We start from the raw sequence: 21,010 nt of genomic DNA, 5'->3' as shown, positions 1-21,010 counted from the left end.
GAAGTATCCTATTTATCAAACCAAAGGCTAAGATTGCACAGGCAGGGAAACCTGCATTTCACAGGAACCATCTATTGCAACTCCGTGAAGGATTCTTTTGAAGTACTAAAAGAAAGAGCCAATTCTCAGCTGTGACAGTGCCAAAGCACAGTCAAAACTGACACTGCAATGGCCACACAGTATCTAGAACAGGTAGAACTGTCAAGGAAAAGACAGCTGCCTTATAAGACAGAGATTTTAGCGTAGTGATGCAATTCACAGCTGAATAGTCACCATGGGAAAAAGATGCAGGACAGCCATTTGTCCTCCTGAAAGGAATTCAGTTCCGAAATTAAAAAAACAAAACAAAACAAAAAAAAACAACAAAAAAACCAAACATTGGAAACTTGCCTCTTGTACACACACAGTACATAATTTTCCACCCAGGTTTTAATCTATGTATTGCAAATACAGAACTTTTAGCAATACGCTAGAGTCAAGGTGCTCTGTTTCAGGGTAGCACATACTGAAATGGCAAGCAGGTCTGATTTGCCTGTATGTTATAGGCTTGGAAACCTGAAACTAAACAACAGCGATTAAAGATGCAGGTGCCTTCATCACTCACTGTAAAAACATACAAATGAAAAATCACAAGAGATAGTGCTACTTTGAGCAATTATTCAACAAAGACACAAGGTCCTAGTTAAACACACTCGAATGCTGCACGTTAACTGTGTTAACCTTCTCTTTTCCTAAACTTAAGAAAAAGCGACAGTGACTTTGTGAAGACAAATACTTATATCATTTAAGCACTATGAATACTCACTGCCTTCAAAAAGCAAATTTGACAGTGTAAGTGCATGAACAAAGACCTTTGTTGCATTGTGCTCTCCTTATCAAACATTCTGAACTTCTAAAACACAAGTTAGTCTGACTTACCGTTTGACCATCAATTTTAGCTCCCATTCTGATCCACTATTTTAGACTGCTGCCCCATCACATTAAAATTTAACAGGTTATGCATACAAATCCATAGTATCAATTTCTTGATTTGGCAACACCACACACTTTAAGGGTTTTATTTAAAGAAAGACACATTTCTCTGACTTTTATAAAATTTCACCTATAAAGCTGCTTTATATACTGGAATGGTGACATACAGAGTTTTCAGTCAAGACAACCGATCTTTCACCTTGGCTAGCATCCTTCCTGCAGTGTCAGTGGGCTAGAGTGGGGATTCAGTGGCAACATTCACATTAGAAGCATTTTTGAAAATTCTTACAAGGATTTTTTTCTGGTGTAGATTCACATGCACCCAATTTAAACCTCGTCCACTCAAACTCCACATATAGGACAGCCTTGATTTTTACAGACCTTCTATTGCTAGATTAGAAATGTTCATATATGTGTGTGTGTGTGTCTGTGTGCACCCATATACATGCATATACATAGAACTCAGAGGTTCAACACAAGATTTGCATAATCTTGTAACCCAGCGACAATGACAAAGGAAGATATTACAATTCTATAATTAGGATACAGTCCGAAGATCCTGACTGTTATCATCATAAACCTTTTTACATATATATTAATACTTTCTATAGGAAAGAAGTTTCATACATTAAATATTGACAACCTTGGAATGTATTAAATACATATTTATTCAATATTTTATTAAGATTATTAAAAAAAATAATCTTAGATACTCTTTTATTCTCACAAGGTGTATGCAATTATGATGAGTAACCTACACTTAGACTCTAACAGCCTAATCCAAATCCCATCAACTTTAATGGGCTTTAGATCAAGCATGTAAGAGCACTGTAACAAACACTGTTTCAGGAGGTAATTCCCATGCAACATCAAACTATGACAAGACACAAGAGGCTAAAAATGGCTCATCATAATTTATTTTATGTTAAAATGTACAGCTTGGGGGGGTGTTGTTTTTTGCAGGGTTTTTTTTTTTGTTTCTTGGGTGGTTTCTTTGTGGGGTGTTTTTTTTTAATTTTTAAGTGACTGACTAAAAAGATAACAGATAAATACAAGAGTGTCACTGGGTCCTATTTTTACATGTATCAAGCCTCTTCTGTTCGGCCCTTACAGTCACTCTGTACAGGTACAAAGGCTACAAAAAAGGAAGCAATATAAACAGACACAAATAACTTTTGCTTTTTTACATGCGATCTGTAAGCTTAGTTTGAGCTATTCACACGCTACTGCTCTATTTTTCCCTTAAAAAATAACTCCAGTATTTTATAAAGATAGAAAAATCTACAGATGGAATGAAAATGTAAAGTTAGAGGCATTTCCATAAAATAGCAACTTTACACCAAATTCACTACTTTTTTTTTTTTTTTTAAATCCTGCCAAGTATTTGGACATATATGAAAATGTTTCAAAACTTGACAAATAAACACTGAAATGTTTCAATCAACAAAAAAACATAACAGTATTTATAAAACAGAAAGCTGCCTTTTTTCCTACCCCAGCCCCAAAGAAACTGGTCACAAAAATGGAAGAGTCTCAACTTTACAGTAAACATACAGCAATAAAACCCTTTGAACTAACCAAAATGTGAATAGCTTTTGCAGCTTTTTTATTATTTTTTACAAGTTTTATAATTAACAAAAATATAGTTCTGTTTTTTTTTTTTACCCCTCAAATTAGGGTAACCTAATCAAGGCAAAAAAATTAAGAAATGGCTTACTGTTAAGCACAACACTTGTACAGTACTACAAAATGCACTGTCACTAACAAAGACATTAGCGGCATGCGGAAGTGTCACCTTCAGAAACAAAATAATACAGTAAAAGAACTGCTAAAAGGCATTTACATGTGGGGAAAGGAGAGAGAAAAAAGCTCACGATCCAGTACTGTCTGATAGTTTTGGAGTCTATTTATCCACATTTTTAATGGGAGCAGGCACATAAAATGGCTCTGAACCATCAGCTGCTGTGTAATTGCAGTTCATAGAAAGAGTTCTTCCTTTCCAGAGAACTTCAAGCTCAATGAAATAAACAAAAAATGGAAAACCACCTAATTTCCCCCCAAAGAAAAGAGAAGAAAAGTTAAGTTCCACAAAGTTTAAAAAAAAAAAAACCAAAAACAAACCCACCAAAGCAAGAAATAAAGAAAAAAAAAAACCCCAAACTTGTATAAGGCTTTCTGCTGCATACAGCTTTTAAATGGTGCCAACAAATGTTTTTGCATTCACACCAATTGCTGGTTTTGAAATCGTACTCTCCAAAAGATATTTGTGCAGATCAATCCAACATGCCAGTTTGGTAGTCTGTCTCTCCAAAGGGCCTACCTTCTCATGTAGGATCCATTAAGAGACTGCTTAGACATGCCTGTATTCATGTAGCCATGATGCCCCGGAGGAGTGTACATCATGTTACTGTGGGGTGCTGTCTGCATTGGTTGCTGTGCATATGGCTGAGTTCCCATCATCCCCATCTGCATCTGCATAGGGTACTGGGGTGTTTGATTCATATACCCATGATTACTGTGATAGCCACTATTCATCATTGGCTGGGACATACTATAACCATTCATAGCATTAAGGGTATTCATATTCATGTTCACTGAATTGACATTATAAGCTGGGGCTGGCATCAAATTCACACTCATGTTCATACCACGCTGCATTGTTAAGGTCCGTGCAGGCCCTTGCATGGCCACAGTCTGTGAAGCACGCCCATAAATTTGTGGCTGATGGGCTGCAGCAGCAGGTGGCAGAGGCGTGGATTTGGTTCTTACAGAAACGTGACCTTTGCTGGTCATCTGAGTCTGCAGTCTTTGGGTGTGAGTTATTCCAATATTCGATGAAGTCATATTACGCTGCAAAAGGGGAGGTGGCAAATTCATGGGAGGAGGAGTAAGGTTGGGGGGAGGGGTCATGGTAGCCTGTGCTTGGGGTCCTCCAGGAACAGCATGTGGAGACTGAGAAAGCTGAACAAGCCCTGTATTACTTAAGGGGGTGGACAAAGAGGCACTGTTTGCATAGGAAGTTACAGCAGCTGAATGGCTGTAAGGCAAAGAATGATCCATAAGCGTGTTAGTTAACTGTTGCAATTTGGCAAGGCTGAAGGTGGCAGATGGTTGTGAGTAATGCCCCGCTCCAAATTCACTCTGCCCCATTCTTTCATATAATCCAATATTGGAATTGCCAGTCTCAGGGATTTCAGTTAACTGCATAGGTGGTGTAAAATTAGTGGCCATACTGCACTGCGGTAACTGTTGGTTGCTGCTTGGAGGCCTTTCAACAACACAACCTTGGGGAGATTTTACATTACAAGTGGGAGGAGAATTTATGTTTGTTTGTTGCATCATACTGCAGCTTCCATTAATGTTAGATATCTGCTGTGTCACTGCACAGCTACTCTGCGTTAGGTTACTAGATGTAAGGCTACTGTATGAGCAACTGTTTTGTGAGGAGTTGTTTCCACAGATGCTACTACCCATTGTAGAATCATAACTGCTTGGGTTTTCATAGTTCTCTGTTGTGCTCTCAATGCTCCCTAAGTCACTAAACCCACTATCCACAACTTGTTGTGAATGATCAGAAACTGAGGGAACATCCATCATCGGGCTGGTCTCCATGTTCTGTAGAGACGGCACAGAAATGGCACTTTGATCTGGGCTGATCTGAGCATAGTTGTTCTCTAAAGGAGCAACATTTGGACTGTTAACAGAACGAACTGATTGGCTGGGATGAGAGTGCACAGATGAAACTGGGCTACTGTGGTCAGACTGCTGACAATCATCCAGTGTGGTCATCTGGGGACTTTGGTCATTATGGGCATAGTTTTGCAAACTTCTACACGCCTCTTGAGTCTCTGCACAGTCCTGAAAGGTATCTTCATGTTCACTGGCTTCTTGGGTTAGAGACTGTACTGCTTGAACCGTCTCCGAATCAATCTCCATGGTCTCATCACTCTCTCCCTTGAAATCGGAATGTAATTCTTCACCAGCTTTTTGGTCCTGGTTGTTATCCGTATGATCATCATCAGATTCAGGCACTGGGTCTGAATCTGTAGCAAGTTCTTTCTGGTCACTTTCACACTCATCAGCTGCAAGGTCAACACTACAATCCATTAAGTCCTCTTGATTTGAATTACCAGTTTGAACATTTACGTCTAAAAAAGACTGCTGTGTTTCCAGCATTTCTTTGAAAGCTTCACCAGGCAATTCCTCTTTCTCCACTTCTGTTGAACCCATGTGGCTATCGTCTTCATCATCTGCATCATGATCCTCATTGTGAGAAGGTTCTTCATCCTCCTCCTCTTCCTCCTGATCATCCAAATGCACCGACTCCTCTTTTTGCAAAAATATCTCCTCTGCTTTGTCTTTTTCTTGATCTTTTGAATTGATTCCACCTTCTTCTACATTCAAATCTTCTTCCCCAGCTTTCACTGTATCATTTTCTTGTTTTTCAAAGGGTTCACTAGGTGGATTCAGAGGTTCAGGTTCTACCTCTTTTACCTCATCATCTGGTGGTGGTAATACTTCAACAGGCTCTTTAATCACTTCCTCTGTAACAGCAGGAACTGAACAGGGCTTGTCTTCAGCTACTTCCTTCTGTTCTTCCACCAGCACCTGATAGTCAGGCTCCATGGGAGTTTCAGGTGGAGTGTATAAATTGAGCTTAAAGCCAGGTTTTCTTTCTTTGCTTTGCCTCCATTTAGATGGACCACGCTTAACTCCTTTGGGCCAACCCTGCTTACTCTTTAAAGGTTCAAGATTGTCTTTAGTGCTTTCTTCCAACACAGCTACATCCTCTGTATTATCTTTGGGAGGCAATAGAGACAAAAGAAAAGTCTTAACTTGTGCAAACTAATTGGTAAATTACTAAAGTAATTTATAAACTCAAAATGTATTAAGAAACTCCAGAACAAGAGTTATAAACTGATCTCAGACCACATTAGAATGACGTAATATTGACAGCTCAAACACACTTACACAGATACATAAAGTTCTTCTTGTTTGGTGGCCTTTTACAGTGACCATCAGAAACACCACCTATACTCTAGAAGAATCCCAGAGATTTAAATCACAAGATATGTAAACTAAAGCAAAAATATTGTCTAAATATTTGATTATCAAACTTTGTTTTTAGAATAGAGGTATGCCATCACTTTATATAGACATTGATCTAATGCATATTCATCTTTTTTGATAGTAATAACACCAGAGCCTGGAGTTTTCTGTTTGATGATTTTGGAGGACAAACCATAGTAAGCACATAATCATGCTTTAGTACCAACACTGGGGGGAAAAAAAATGTTGGTTCATTCTAGTATCTTCTCATGGGCAGCATATGACACAGCTCACAATACATGCCAAAACCCAAAAGGTAACTGAAACTAAACACAGAGTGTGTCAGAACACGAAGGTAATCCATTGACTATTAAAAACTACCCAAACAAACAACTCCTCTCTTCTGTCTCGCCAGATACCACTTACATATAAACCAGAAAAAGATAAAGTTCTCAGCCTATAACATGCTGCATTTGGGAGCACAACGGCTTCAGCAATACTCCTTTGCCAAGTTCTGCCTCTCACTGTAGTGTTATAACACTCCTATAGTCAATTAATGTGATGACATGGTCCATGGACAAATACATAATTATCAGTGTAGTTAAAGCAGTGCAAGCCTGACCACTGGGACATAGCTGGAACACTCAGAATTTGCTAGTATTAGTTTAATTCATTTCTGCTGAGAAGCAGGGAAAAGTAGTAATATCCTAATGTACCTGTGCACTGGTTTGTAACAGCACCAACATTTGTTAGCATGGTTGCTCTAGCCATACAAAAGCTGATTAAAAGAGAAACCAGTGCATGATCTCTCAACTGAGGATCGCAAAGATTAAACTTCCCATGCAATTATAAAAAACTCTAAAATCATACCCACTGGCTTCTTAGAGAAAATATATACACTTGAGCATCCAGTCATTCATTCCGGAATTAAAATAAGCATAATTTGAGAGCCAGGAGGTCAAGGGATGAACACACATTCACAGAATCACAGAGTGGTTCAGGTTGGAAGAGACCTTTCAAAGTCATCTAGTCCAACTGCCCGGCAGGAGGGTGGTAACATCTTCAACTAGATCTGGTTACTCAGAGCCCCGTCCAGCCTGACTGTTCATGTTTTCAGGGACGGGGCTTCTATTAGTAGTTTCACTATCCATCCCTTAGCTTTTCTGTCAGGAAATATCCTTGAAATCAAACTAGATAAGCAGCTTTGAAAGAACACAGTTAAAACTATCCCTCTCTTTTGTGTGTGTGTGTGTGGGGGGGGGCAGAATAAAATCTTACTTTTTGCTTGTATCCTTTACCAAGGATACAAAACCAACATTAAACAATATTCCAGTGACACCTCTGCACTGTTGAGTTGTTGTTTTCTGAACATAAGACTAGATGATAATATTAATGGATCAGGAATAACAGAAGTAGTAAACACAATAGAAACAAAACAAAACAAAAAAATCTGAAGCCATCACTGAATTCTAATAAACTACATGAGATTAATGGCTCCAGTAGCACCTCTAAGCAGAAAGTATTATTAAGATCATAAGATTTTAAGACCAAAATGGCTAAATACATCATGTTAAGATTTCCAGATTTATGACAAAAGTAAACATTTCCTTTGAAGGCCACCCTACATTTGAAGATATAAGAACATTTTCAGCTTACTTGTACAATTGTCATCACTCCTGTAACAACCAATATCTTCCTCCTCCTTGTTCTGCTCCTCCTCCTCCTCCTTCTCCTGTTTCTGCTGCCCAGGTTGATACTTAAAAGCTTTTCTAATCAGAGGCTTCAAGTCATCATCCTCCCCATCCATCTCGCAGGTAGGTTCCAGCTGTGGCATGGGGCGCTCTTCATCCGAGTTATCAAATGGCTCATTCAACACCTCTGTCGTTTCCGAAATTGTCTCTGTTGTAACACTGCTATTAATCCTTCTGCGTTTACGGCCCCTTTTCTTTTTCAGTATGAAAGGTCTCTGCAAAACAATTCCACAAATACAACTCTTCCTTCATTCCTGTTTGTTAGCTAACTCTGAACAAATAAATATATTTTTATAAAGTGATCTTACAATATTTTATTTACTCATTCAAAAAAACCCCAAACCCTTACAAGCAACAAATTCAAATGTAGATAGAATCTAAAAGTAAAATGTCTAAACAGTTAAAATAGGTATGTATCTATACATGCACACAAACCTTTCTGTAGGTTAAAACTGACTAGAATTTTCTTCATATTGTAGTGACTTTTACCTTCTTTTGTCAAAAAATATTAATAGGAATTATACATAAATTGTACTTAACATATTTCTCCTCTGTAGATGTATAATTCCCCAACAACCTTCTACATTTCTGGTTTCTGCCATTTTAGAAATAAGTATGTATATAGAAAAGTAGGTAAAAACAAAGGAAGTACACCTCAAGCTTCACATGGGTCTAAACAATACACTAAGAGAATCTTACTGTTAGCTGCTATAAAGTAAAAACTGTTCAACAGTTTACATCTCTTATTATGCATTCTCACAGATTTATAGTTACTTTGAAGTTTGCTTTTCTAAAGTACAAACAAAGGGACACTCCAATTCCCTAACTCTTACCAGAGACGCGTAAATACATATGCTGAGGTGAGTGCTTTAAAATTCTGGAATGTTTAGTTTACTAATTTAAACCATTCAAAGAGCTGATTTTTCGGTGAAATTAAGAATTATTTAAACACTGCAGTAACCAGAATGTAACATTTAAATCTCTTTGGAAGATAGAAGAATATGGGTTTAAAAAAAACCCCTCTTTTGTTTTAACAGCATTTGCTTTTGAAAAAACAGTATGCCACTTTAAGGAGTTCCTATATTAAAAATAATAAAAGACAAACCTCAAATGCTGAACTCCATCTTAAAATCAAAAAAGGAAGAACCATTAAAACATTGAACCAATACCAATGCCAAACAGCAGAGGGCAATCACTAGTTTAAAAATTAACAGGAAATTCTGATTTTTGTGTCACTAGTGTTTCACGGTTCTAAAAAATCCAAAAGATAAAAAATTGGATGGAGAAGAAAAAACATAAGATAGCAAGAGCTGTTCAGTGTCCAAACAATATAAAAAGGACTAAACCAGTCTAATAAATGTTTGTAAAAAACCAAGATTGTTATTTTGATGATAACGATTTGACTGAAATCAGAGATGAATGACTTCAAACCAAACCACTGAAGTAACACACCTTTCTTTTTATGGCCAGCGACTGTGGCTTTGTCAGCCGGGGAGGCGAACTTTGCTGATTCTCCTCCCCGCCATCTTCCTCGCTGCTCTCCTTAGACTGCTCCGTGGATTGCCCTCGCTCACCCACCACTGCCACACTTTCTGGAGATCGCAAATATTTATTTTTAGATTGTACTTTTGCAGGTGATTGCCTACTATTAGTTCTCGTGGAGAATAGTTCTTGCTCTTCCTTTTCCCAGCAGCTAGCTTGTTCCATCAGACGCTCAGCCTGAAGGGTTGAGGTTAAAATAACGGGTCACTGAAACAGCATTTACTTGGCTATATCCTTTACATTCAGCTAAAGAATTACAATAAGTCAACTCTGATTAGCACTGCTGGCTAACCTAGCAACAACATTTCAGCTGAATCATCTAGTAGCTCCCTTACAACAGTTAGGATAACAAACCAAAGAAGATTGCATTTCATGGGATATTTAGCACTATTAATGATGCAGCGAATTGATTTAAGTCCTTTAGCACTACATTACATGCCCACTGACATGGATCACTTTGAGCAAGTTCATAACACAAAGAATCGATTGACACTGCAGCCCCTGAGCTCTGCACCAAATTTGATCTGATTACATGCTCTTCGACTACCTCAAGAGTGATAAATACAGCTTCATGACAAGTGATTTATGTTTTAAGTTTTCATATTAATTCCCCCAAAGTTACCATGTCTTGCTGCACACCTTCCAAAAACTGTGCATTACAATAGTATCAGTATCCTCTATCATTAAGCAGTGGTCAAGGTTAAAACTGCTCCATTTAAGATTCAAAGTGATGAAATCCAAAGCAAGGGAAATTCAGAATAAGAAGTTTCAGCTATTACCTCCTTTTCTGCTTCTCTCTCTTCTTCAGAAACTGCAGCATTAGACACTAACAAAGGAGTCCATCTCAAGCTTTCAGGATCTACTTCATTGATACGTGGATTCGCTTTCAGTTTCTCCATGTGACTTGAAATCAGCTTTTCCCTTCTAATAATTACAAATCTACGATCCAATAAACAGTGATTTATTTTACAAAGTGATCACCTAAAACAACCTTCCTACAGTTAAATCCTTTTGCACAATAACCTGTGAAAATAGATGGGTAAATAAATTGATATATCAAACTAAAAATATCAGCTGACAAACATATGTAACAGGCTTACACTGGCTGTTTTCTAAAAGGAAGTGAGAAAACAACAGTTTATTAAGTGAAAGCTCAATACTAAACATCACTAGGACAACAGAGAGGAAGTAAAGGTTTTATAGCTGACTACTCTAAATCCATGCAAGAGGTTTAGTGGTGACACTTCAGTCACTGTCAGAACAATTTCCAATTTTTAATATAACAGACAAGCATAAATAGAAAACACTATGGATCATCAAGTAAAGAGTGAGAAAGTTGTTAACATTACATCTGAATACGGCAGCTAACTGGACAAGAAAGCCAGTTAGAAACATAGGTTTTCTAATGAAGCACAAAAATGTGCCTTAGTCCTATGCTGATGCAGTAGAAAACAACTTTCTAATTACTAAGAAATGAAGTAAAATATCAAAAGCAGGTAAGGACTAATATAATAGCACAGTATGCTGATATACTAGCACACATCCCACCGAAATACAATTTTAAATGATAGAAAATATGTTGGTTTTTTAGAAAGAATTTCAAATGCTGTAAAAATCAAGTAGGTTAAGTGACAATACAGCTTTTCGCTTAGAGAATGCTTAAAAAAAAAAAAAAAAAAAAAAAATATCGGATCCAGGCGACCCTTTTCACAGAATTGTGACAAACTTCTACTTCACCACATATAAGAAAAAATATAGGAAATTATAAGCAGCCATACCTGAATCCCAAGGTAAGTGTCTGGCAGGAATTTCAAAGATGTGATTTGTTTTCCTGGCTCAACCACTGACCTTCTGGATACCTTTAGCCAGGTCAGATCATGTCCCTGTCTAAACTTTATTAACTAGGAAAAAAGACTAACTGACCTTGTTCATAAAGTATTTTGAATTCTATAGATGAAAAAGCTTTATTTTCTAACTGGGTGGATGTATTCAGGGCATATAAAAATTAGTGACAGGGCAGATGCCGCATATAAGTTATTAACACATATTTGATTTCCCCTTAAAATGCATTTGTCCCATCAGGTTGTCCATAAATAAGCACCCCAGAACGTAAGGTTCTAATGCAATGACAGCACTCCTTTTACTACTCTCATAACATCATCCTGTAAGCCAATCTTCTTTTTAAAGACTTGCATTCTTACTAGTTAAAAACTTACTAGTTTTGAATACTAGTGCTGATGCACACAGAAGTTACTGAGGCTGAGCTATTCCTGATCGTCACTTCGTTTTTGGCTACCCACTGTTTGCAAGGCAGTTTTGCTTAATTATAAAGTTTATATGATTGCAATATCCAAAAAGAATTAAGAAGCTCTTCAGAAACACGAATACCATTGAAAGTAATTTAAGGTTTATTATGAAAAAAAAAGAGCCCAAATAACAAAAACAACTCACTTAAAATCTAAAATATCAACCAAGATCATGTGAAGAAAGAAGATGTTAACAAAACAGGAACTCACCTTCTCAGGGCACTAACTTGCAACATTGATTGTAACATTATAGAAACTTTAAAAAGTTATTTGCATTCCCAGTACCTTGAGCAGGAGGACTTCATGTAGAGCTCATCTGATCCCATGGCTTGTGTGAATTCAGTAATGATGGAAAAAGGGAGTATGGAGAGAGAGACTGCCACCCACAAACACAATTTTTTCCCTCACTGGTATTCAAAGCAAGGTATTTGGCAAAGCAAGAGTCAGGAACTGTACTTACAGAAGATGATACTGAATGAAACAAAATTCTTCACTGAAAATGTTTCAAGCTGGCCACACACTTCTAATAACTATTAACATGAAAGAGGATCCAAAAAACCACCATTTGTTTAGGGAGAAAAACTCTTTACGCAAGACCCCATTAACAAGACCCAGCTGTACTGACTTCTTCAGTAAGATGGTTATTCATTTTAAAGTCAGAATTTTAAACAGACATTTTTCACATCAATTGTTTTACAAGCAGAGAAAGTGAATATTTTGTCTCAGTATTTTTTAAATTTTCACAAGATTCACTAACCTATCTTCTCTTTTATCTATCATGCTATGTTGCTGCAGGGTTGTGGCAATATCATGTGGACACATTCCAGTAGCTCGACTCATTCCTTTGATGCTGATTTGTTTTTCATGGTGGCAGTTAAGGTATTCTAATATGACACTTTTCCAGTAAGCCAAGTATGAGAGACGACCCAGATCAGACAATGGCTTTTCAGGGGATCCTGCTTGACCTTCTCTTCTAGAAAGTAAATAGCCTAGAAGGAAAAGAAACAGAATACCTCATTGAGATAACAAAACTCAAGAATTCTAACTTTCCCTTAAGAAGTTGGTATTAATAGAAAGATCAGCATGACTGATTACATTATTGGTAACTCTTGTAATTAAAGAAATCCTAGACACAAAAGATATTCTTTTTCATCATTATAGTGACATAGAAAAAGATTAAATCCTTGTAAAAGACTCAGATCTTATGTTATGAGAATCAAACATTAACCAAAACTCTCCTTCTAATCATAAGGTAAGGAGGAAAGAAAAGGCCAACACGTTTCAGAACAGGTCTCATCATACATGATCTCATTTAGAACTACAATTGTCTGTCCTTTTGAGAAATTTTTACACTTGAGTTCATCACTGACGTCAAGAATTTTCAGAAGAATCTCAAGAGGAAGTGTCATGGATAATATCAGTTAAGTTAGTTTTCTTCAAGAAGCTCCAGATGATGTAAGTTTTTGATTAAACAGATTGTTGTATTTCAGAGGTGACATACAATTCACAAGTTGAATTACTAAGAGAATTACTTCAGAGAAATAATTAAAAAATAACGTCCCTTAATTCACATTTAAGAACATTCACAGAATTCCAGTCTGCACTCTTCAAGACAATAGCCGATCAGCTATTATACAACACACCACCTTGACTTTATGTTTTATATATGTTGTAAGTCCTTTTTAACTCTTCAGCTTTAAGAAGCTTTTACAATTTAAAGTAGAACACACCTGTTTGGAGATAACAGAAGTCTGGTATTTGCCACCATTAAAACTAATTCAGGAGAAAGAAAAAAAAAAAATAACATAATTAATAAAATGTATCCTTTCACAGTAATTCATCCCTCCGTGATACATATTCTGCACTGTGCCTTTACAAACACTACCAAAACACGGGCCTTAAACACCAGGCTTATAAAACGCTTATTCCACCACAAGCACAGACATCATGCATATGGAATTACATTACTGAAAGTGATTTGGAATCCACCAACATATATGGATCTTTTGCCTTCCAATATTCTTAAATATGTTTTTAAGGTTGGAATCCCTCCTTTTATTTTTCAAAGATTTCTTTAAAACATAGCTATTACAACCATGTCACATTTGCTAAACAAATCCTCCTGACTTCTTTACTTCTTTTTCCTCATCAAGTTAACTATAAATTAAAAATGCAGCTTTGAGTGAAGCAGTGGCTGTTTCCTTATTCTGCTCTACGGTCTACCACATACCAACTGTATACACAGACGAAATTCTCTTTATATCTATCTATCTATCTATCTATCTATATCAAAATATGAAAGGCACACATGCATACTACTCAGCCTGAAACAATGGTCTTCCCCTTTTCAGGGGCAAAACAAAAGTTCCACAACAGAATTTGGAAAACATATACGCACTGGTCATCATGCTCTAACCTCCAGTTTGCATAAAAATGTTTACACAGGAAAGCAGACATCCTACTACATTCCAAGTGACTGGTAACAACATAGATACTGAAATAAGTAGTGTACCCTTCATATCTATTAGCATGATTTATGATAAAATGCCAGAGCTTCAAGAGGAATACCATCCCACCTCTGCTTACTTTTACACAGCACGGGCCTACATAAAGCCTGCCTACATCTGCATGGTACTACTGGAAACTCAGCAAGTAATTTTATTCTGTTTTACAGAAGAAACATTACCTTAAAACTGAAGGAAGGTGTTTTAACATCTGAAGTTACAGCACACTGAATTTTTTCTATAACTAGATGATACACCTTAGCACTACATGTAACTTGATGACAGGCAAAGTCAAACTTCACATTCAAAACCAGACCACATCCTGAATATTCTGAAGGTAAAGAAGTGTTGTTTTAATACCAGCTGCACAAAAAGAGACGTATAGCATATAGCCTATCCTGCATAATTCTAGCCAAAGCTTCACTTGTACCAAGAAAGAATTTTCAATCAGCTCGTTTACAACATATTAAGACACCATTGCCTATAGAAAAATGTGCAAAACTGCAGCAGTACAAATAGTGACATGAGTGTCAACACAGGAAAAGAAAGGGAGAATAACCTAAATTTTAAAAATTAATCCATGAGAACTTACAGTCACTTCAAGTAACTTTACAGTTTAACCTACCAACTTCACATTCAAGAAAACTTGGGCACTAATAAAAAAGCGCTTGTAGGCTGTTTGCAAGACCTGAATTTCATTCTTGTATTTCACTATACTTTAAAATTACTTTGACAAGAACTTTCTTTCTCCATTTCCGCTTTCATACATAACCGGGCTGTAACTATATTTCTTAGTAAATGACGCTTAATAAGAAACCACTATCAAGAGTTTGCAATCATTACTTAGGCAACCCCAAATAGCTTTAGAGTTTTACTGGTATATCCTTGCTCATCAGATCCTTCCAATGGCTGGGGACTTTGAGACTAGTTCTTAGAGGTCTTTTTCACTTATTTTTATTCCACATTAGAGCAGTGAAACTTCACCCGCATGGCAATAACGTCTGCTGGTATGCTTCTCCTACCATTCTACAATATAACCTACGCTTATCCAAGATACTCACATTTCATAGGATGAAAAATATAAATCAGAGGTAACAGTCTCAGTTACATGTAGTGAGCACTGAATGGGAAGTTTCTCTCAACAGATTCTGTGATTTGAATTACATCTATTAAATTAAACTTACCAAAGAGACGTCAAATAATTGATCTAAGTTGCAGGTAAATAAAAAACACTGATCTTGGTAGCTCGTGTATCTATCCTGAAGCATCTGAAATGAGTACAATATGCCCCTGTTAAACAGATACCCCCAGTGTCATTGTGTCTACCTAATCTTAATAATGGATAGCCTCAAAGTGGAAACCTGAAAGAACTTTATTAAACTATAACCCCTGATATGAGAATATGAACAGCAGCAACATTCAGAGGACAAAACAAAGCTCCTTCCCACCCACCTCCCAAGAGTAAACAAGTCAGACTGTATGTTACACACAAAAAAGCCCCAAACAAACAACAACAAAAACAAAACAAAAACCACAACAAAATGCAAGACCTATCATATCTTCTGGGCATATGAATGGTAATATAACAAAATTAAACAGCCCAAATATCATTTATGATTTTTATTTCTTGCCTTATCTCCAGTCTTCACAGTGAAGCAACATGCCAGGTGCAATTTATAGCCTTTGATTTTTGTCATGCAATCTCCCCAGACCCACTAAGGTTTTATCTCATTTAAGATTTAAAACAATTAGAAGAAATTCAATCTGAGAAAGGGAAAGTTAGTATAAGATACATATTTTATGCCTTCAACATAAATTTAGAAGATAATCAGATATTAAAATACACATTTAAAGAAATGAACTTGAGCAGTATATTTCAATCTACAGCATTTCTAGTATGCAAGTCCCCTGAAATAGATACGGCAGTCCACAGAGCACTTACGTGAAAACAGTAACTTTCATACATCTGTGTCAGTCTCCAGAAACTTTCAGTTAGTTAACTACTGATTTTATTATGCTCAGTTCTGTCTCTTGAAACAAATTAAGCAGTATGAGATTAGATAGTACTCTGTTCTGACAGTGGCCAATAGAAAAATCCAAGGGACACACTAAAACAGGCAACCATCTTGTAAAACTTGCACACAAACAGACTTAGTCTGGCTCTGGCCAAACAAACGGAACCCGCCATGCGTACATTATCCCTACATTTTTTTGCATTTTCTATGAACTTGGTAAGAGTTGTTAAGTATCACTGTCTTTTGCAAGCAGCAGAGTCCATTCCATCTTCCTCCTCCATTCACTGCATTTATCTATGTGTTTACTAGTACCAGCCTTTATCGTCACGTCCACTAATATGCCTGCTACTGATGTAAGGTGAACGGACTTGTATCTCCTGAGCTCTATCCTGAAAACATTCTAAAAATCAGGATCATATCAACCGCCCTTTCAGTCCTATAGCACGAAAGCAGTTTTATGCATACTTCAAGTTAGAAAATGCCATAAACAGCTATTTCATTACTAAATCTCTTTTATCTCCAAATCCCCAAGACACATCCTTCATTCCCTGTCATACACACTTCCAGACTTCACTACCTTAGCTTTCTAATATTAAGCATAAATCACTCTGCAGTTTTAAGTAAGGCAGATACAATTTAGCTTGAGACAGCTAAATTGAATTTTATTATCCATTGAAGAAATACAGACTTGTCCCTTTGCTTTTAACATGGTAGCAAAGGCAGGCTAGCCCTCAACGGTCTAAGAAGACAGGGATGCAGATTACAGATGCCAGTGGCATAGGAAGTAGCAGCAAAGATGCTAAACAATTGAACTGGTATACTGAGTTTAGAAGTGAACTAACTAAAATTGACAGAAGGAAGTCAAATGAAGCCTGAAAATATTATTTATGGATTTGCCTGCAATCTGTGTGCTCTCTATACATGTGCTATGTTCTGCAGCAATGAACATATCAATTTATCATTTCATATCTGATGAATGGTCAAAGAAAACTAAAAAAAGTTCGGTTTCTTTGTGTGCGTTGAAGGCTGACCACAATCATTATAAAGCCAATAGGTTTTCAAGTAAGCTAAATAATTTAACTTGAATTAAAGTAAACCACAAAACCAAAAACCCCAGTCTTGTCCTCCCTTCCCTCCAGCCCATCTGTGACCTGGATGTAGGTGTTTGAATTACAATTGTTTGTGTGCACGCAAGAAAGCATGGCCATGCTGTGGCTCAGTTAAACACAGAAGTAGTTGAACTGCGGTATGCACATTGCACGGGATTGAATGAACACTTCATTAGTGGTTTCCTATTCACTTGAGAAGCAAGAGAACTTAGCTAATATGAAGGTTTTGACAAGTATTTTTGATGTAGTTATATTTGATATTTCTATTTTTAAAAAACCCCTTTATATCCTGGAAAAATAACAGAAATGCTGTATTTTATATTAAATACAAAGATTACTTTGTTTAACTTAAGACTAAGCAATAGTCAGTTGGTTAGTATCCACACTTTAGAAAATAAAGAACTATAGCAGAGTAGGTTCTAAGAAGGTGAAATACAGGGCTGTATTTGGCTTGTAAAAGAAGTAGTCCTCTTGATGAAGAATCACATCACGTCTTGCAATCTCCAACAGGCAATACAATTGTACATTTTATTCAAAATTCAACATAGCCAGAATAAAATTCATCCAGAACATCCTGAGGCAGTTTAATGCAATCTACTCTGGAAGATGCCGCCAGCTGAATCTCTAGTATTGTTTCCTGTGTGAGGCAGTTTTAACGCAATCTACTCTGGAAGATGCCACCAGCGGAATCTCTAGTATCGTTTCCTGTGTTCTACTACACACTTGCTCTCTTAACAGAACATCTGACAAATCAATCTCACCACACACAATAGATACTGTGCCATATGCAATGGACACTGTGCTGATTAACACAATTCTTCCACCCCTTGAATTTCACTGCTTACAGGTAGGCAGGTCTTTTGAGAACAGTGTCACAAAGAGAGGCACTTCACACTTGTGAGGACATAATGTATGATGTTTAACTATTGTTCTGAAAATATATTTCACCTCATTGCATCACATTGCAATGTATCGCATTGTCTTCAGCGGAAGCACATGGAATCAGAAAAAATGTGCCTGAATGGAAAATGGAACAGTGAATCTCATTTTGTACCTGGACAAGTACTCATAAATTGCTGTTCCTTTCTCCTATGCTACTAGCAACAAATCCCTGTATTTGTGTTTTAATTATTCAGGTTAAAAATGAAAACAGAGTCTTCAAAGTGGACCCTGAGGGTAGGGATTCATGAGTCCTACATTTCAGCTAGGATAGATTTTTTCTGTGTGCACTACAAAAAGCTGGAAATAATAGTTTATGCCAAAAATTTTAAAAGAAATTTATCTGAGAGTCTGTGATCTAGGAAAGTTTTATGTACCAATCACATAATGCATTGGAGATACAACACAGTTCTAATCTTATTTAAGAAGTCATGTTCAATATAACCTTCTAGAAAATCAATAGTATTAATCTCTCTGACTAAGAAAGTTACAAACACTAGTGAAGAAAGTCTGTTATGTTCTTGTAACTGAGACAGAACTCAGTTTACAAAAAACCAAACATCTTAATATTAGGATGTGTACTACCAGAGTATGCCAGAGTCCTCACCTTGGTTCAACCTAGCTGTTCCAGAGAACACAATTCTTCACTCAAATCTTGTAATTCAAACTTAGATTTTTCATTTTTCTTAAATCATCTGCAGATTAGACTGGCTTTTACCTTAAAGAAAAGCTGCAGTCAAATGTAATGTTTCTTTCAAAGCCAGAACCACACTGGTGGTAGTTTAATACAAGAAAAGAAGCAGAGCTTGCTTCACTGCAAACACTCATTACAGAGAAATGTTTACATCCTGTTTCATCCCTCCACATTCACAGAATTATTAATAAATGTAACACACAAAGCTTTGCAATAGGAGCAACTCTTAGAGAGCACAAGAACAGATCAGAAAATGCAATGTTGCAGAAGTCCCTAGAACTCCCAGGAGTCTTCCAGCAGTTAGCCTGCCACTATAACCTATTGGACTTTGAAAAGCAGTGGACTTGGCAAATAGGAAATCTTTACTCTATTCAGCAGGGTTTCACTTGCTTCCTTTCGTGCTTTTTAGGCTACCAGATTCCATGCTTCCTAGTAAAAATGCTTAATCATCACCATGATACCTTGCTTCAAAGAGGAAAACTTCTGTTGTAAAACTTTACTTCATTTACATGGAGGAAAAAGATCTCCACCTTTTAAAGTACAAAGGATCAAAATTTAAGAGAAGTCACACTGCAGAAGCAATAATTTATTGCTTATGTATTAAAACATCTACAGAACAGATGCCACTATATTATCACATCTGAACAACCTTCCAATCATTTTTAAACCCAGAATGTCAGATCTAACATTCATTACCTGTTCTTACAACAGGTAATGGATGAGAATCAGGGTGGGGAAAAAAACACAGAAAACAAAATTCAAATCTATTAACCTTGGCTTCCAAAATTAAGTCTCTTGTGCCACTGTAATTCACCTCACAGCAAAACACAAAAGAAAACAAACAATTCCAAACTTGCTCAAGACTTGTCTGCATAGAAAGCCAATTTTAAGAACAGGTTTCAACTCACAAACAGGAACGACATAGCTTAGAACAACTGTCAGGTTGCCAGTTCTCACAGTCATGAAACAGCTACTGAGCTTCTACAACATTCAGCATGTCATAATAAGGTAAACTTCCACCAGTTTCAGTTTGCCTGTGAGACGTGTCATCTGTATATACTGCTAATACAGCATCTGAGTTGTAAATGGCTTAGCTGCCTGTGAATCAAGGACAAAACAGATAACAAAGACAGAAGCACTGTTGTCATTCTAAGGGACGTGCTTGCTCTCCAGCTGCGCACTAAAGCCACCACAATCAAATTAATTTGAACAGCTACACAGAATTGCTGGCAATATACAACTAAACTCCATTTTATCTTCCGAACCTGTTCAGCTATACTAACAATAGTAATATATCACTGATCCTATAAATAGGCTTGAAGAAAGCTGCCAGTGTTGAGTATCATCACATCAAGTCCAGCTCAAAATGCACCTATGCAACACAGTGCTTAAATGACAGCCTGCCAATAGCACTTTACTTCCAAACTTCCTAAAGTTTACTTTCAAAGTAAGTTCTCCTACCATAAGCTAATCTAATGTTAACAAAAGTCTCAGAAGACAGCATATGTAGAAATACCTGTAGACAGAATTTATACACATCCAGAAGCACCTTAGCATTTGTTAAGTGACTTATACTAAATCAAATGCTCTATTATCTTTGTAATATAAGGATACAAATCCATTTATTTCACTCATTGCTGTAGTTGTCCAAAACTCACAGCACAAACTCAGTCTTTAAAGCAGTAAGCAAGCAGAGCATGTTCCAGCTCCCACTCATGTCTCTGGAAGGGTTTCTGTTGATTGGAGCTGCTTCTCCAGTCAACATCAATTGTCAGGACTGAAAGTACCGAGTACCTCAGATCCCTTCCGAGATCCCCACCACACCCCCATGTTGTCACACAATGCCTACTCCATTCAGCAGCTGGGCCATGTTCTGCTTATTCTTCCTTTGGTTGTTCACATACTTGTAAAAGCTCTCCTGTTGCTCTCCACATTCCCCAGTTTCAACTCTAACCAAGCTCTGGCTTAATTCCATTGCTGCACAGGTAAGCAATACCAATACCTTTTGTAGACTTCATTTTTGCTCAAGGCAGGGGCTCTTCCTGTAGCCTAGCAGGCTTACTCTCATGCCTGCTATTTTCATGAACATCAGAATGAATTATTTTTGCAGTTCGAGGAAACAGTCCCTG

The 21,010-nt window shown here is 37.0% G+C and overlaps 1 protein-coding gene across 1 annotated transcript; it reads right to left on the bottom strand.

Moving 5' to 3' along the window:
* Positions 1-1,873: 1,873 nt before the first annotated feature.
* KAT6B (lysine acetyltransferase 6B) lies at positions 1,874-12,609 on the bottom strand (the record flags this gene model as incomplete). Its single annotated transcript, XM_010177432.1, has 5 exons — positions 1,874-5,771; positions 7,678-7,987; positions 9,225-9,491; positions 10,094-10,253; positions 12,378-12,609. Coding segments are annotated over 5 exons (3,452 nt in total), but the record flags the coding sequence as incomplete, so codon positions are not given.
* Positions 12,610-21,010: the final 8,401 nt, after the last annotated feature.

This window comes from Antrostomus carolinensis, unplaced genomic scaffold (genome assembly GCF_000700745.2).
Source record: "Antrostomus carolinensis isolate BGI_N321 unplaced genomic scaffold, ASM70074v2 scaffold21591, whole genome shotgun sequence".
In the NCBI taxonomy this organism is placed as follows: Eukaryota; Metazoa; Chordata; class Aves; order Caprimulgiformes; family Caprimulgidae; genus Antrostomus; species Antrostomus carolinensis.
Note: the sequence above shows the minus strand (reverse complement) of the source record. Positions and strands in the feature narration are given on the sequence as shown.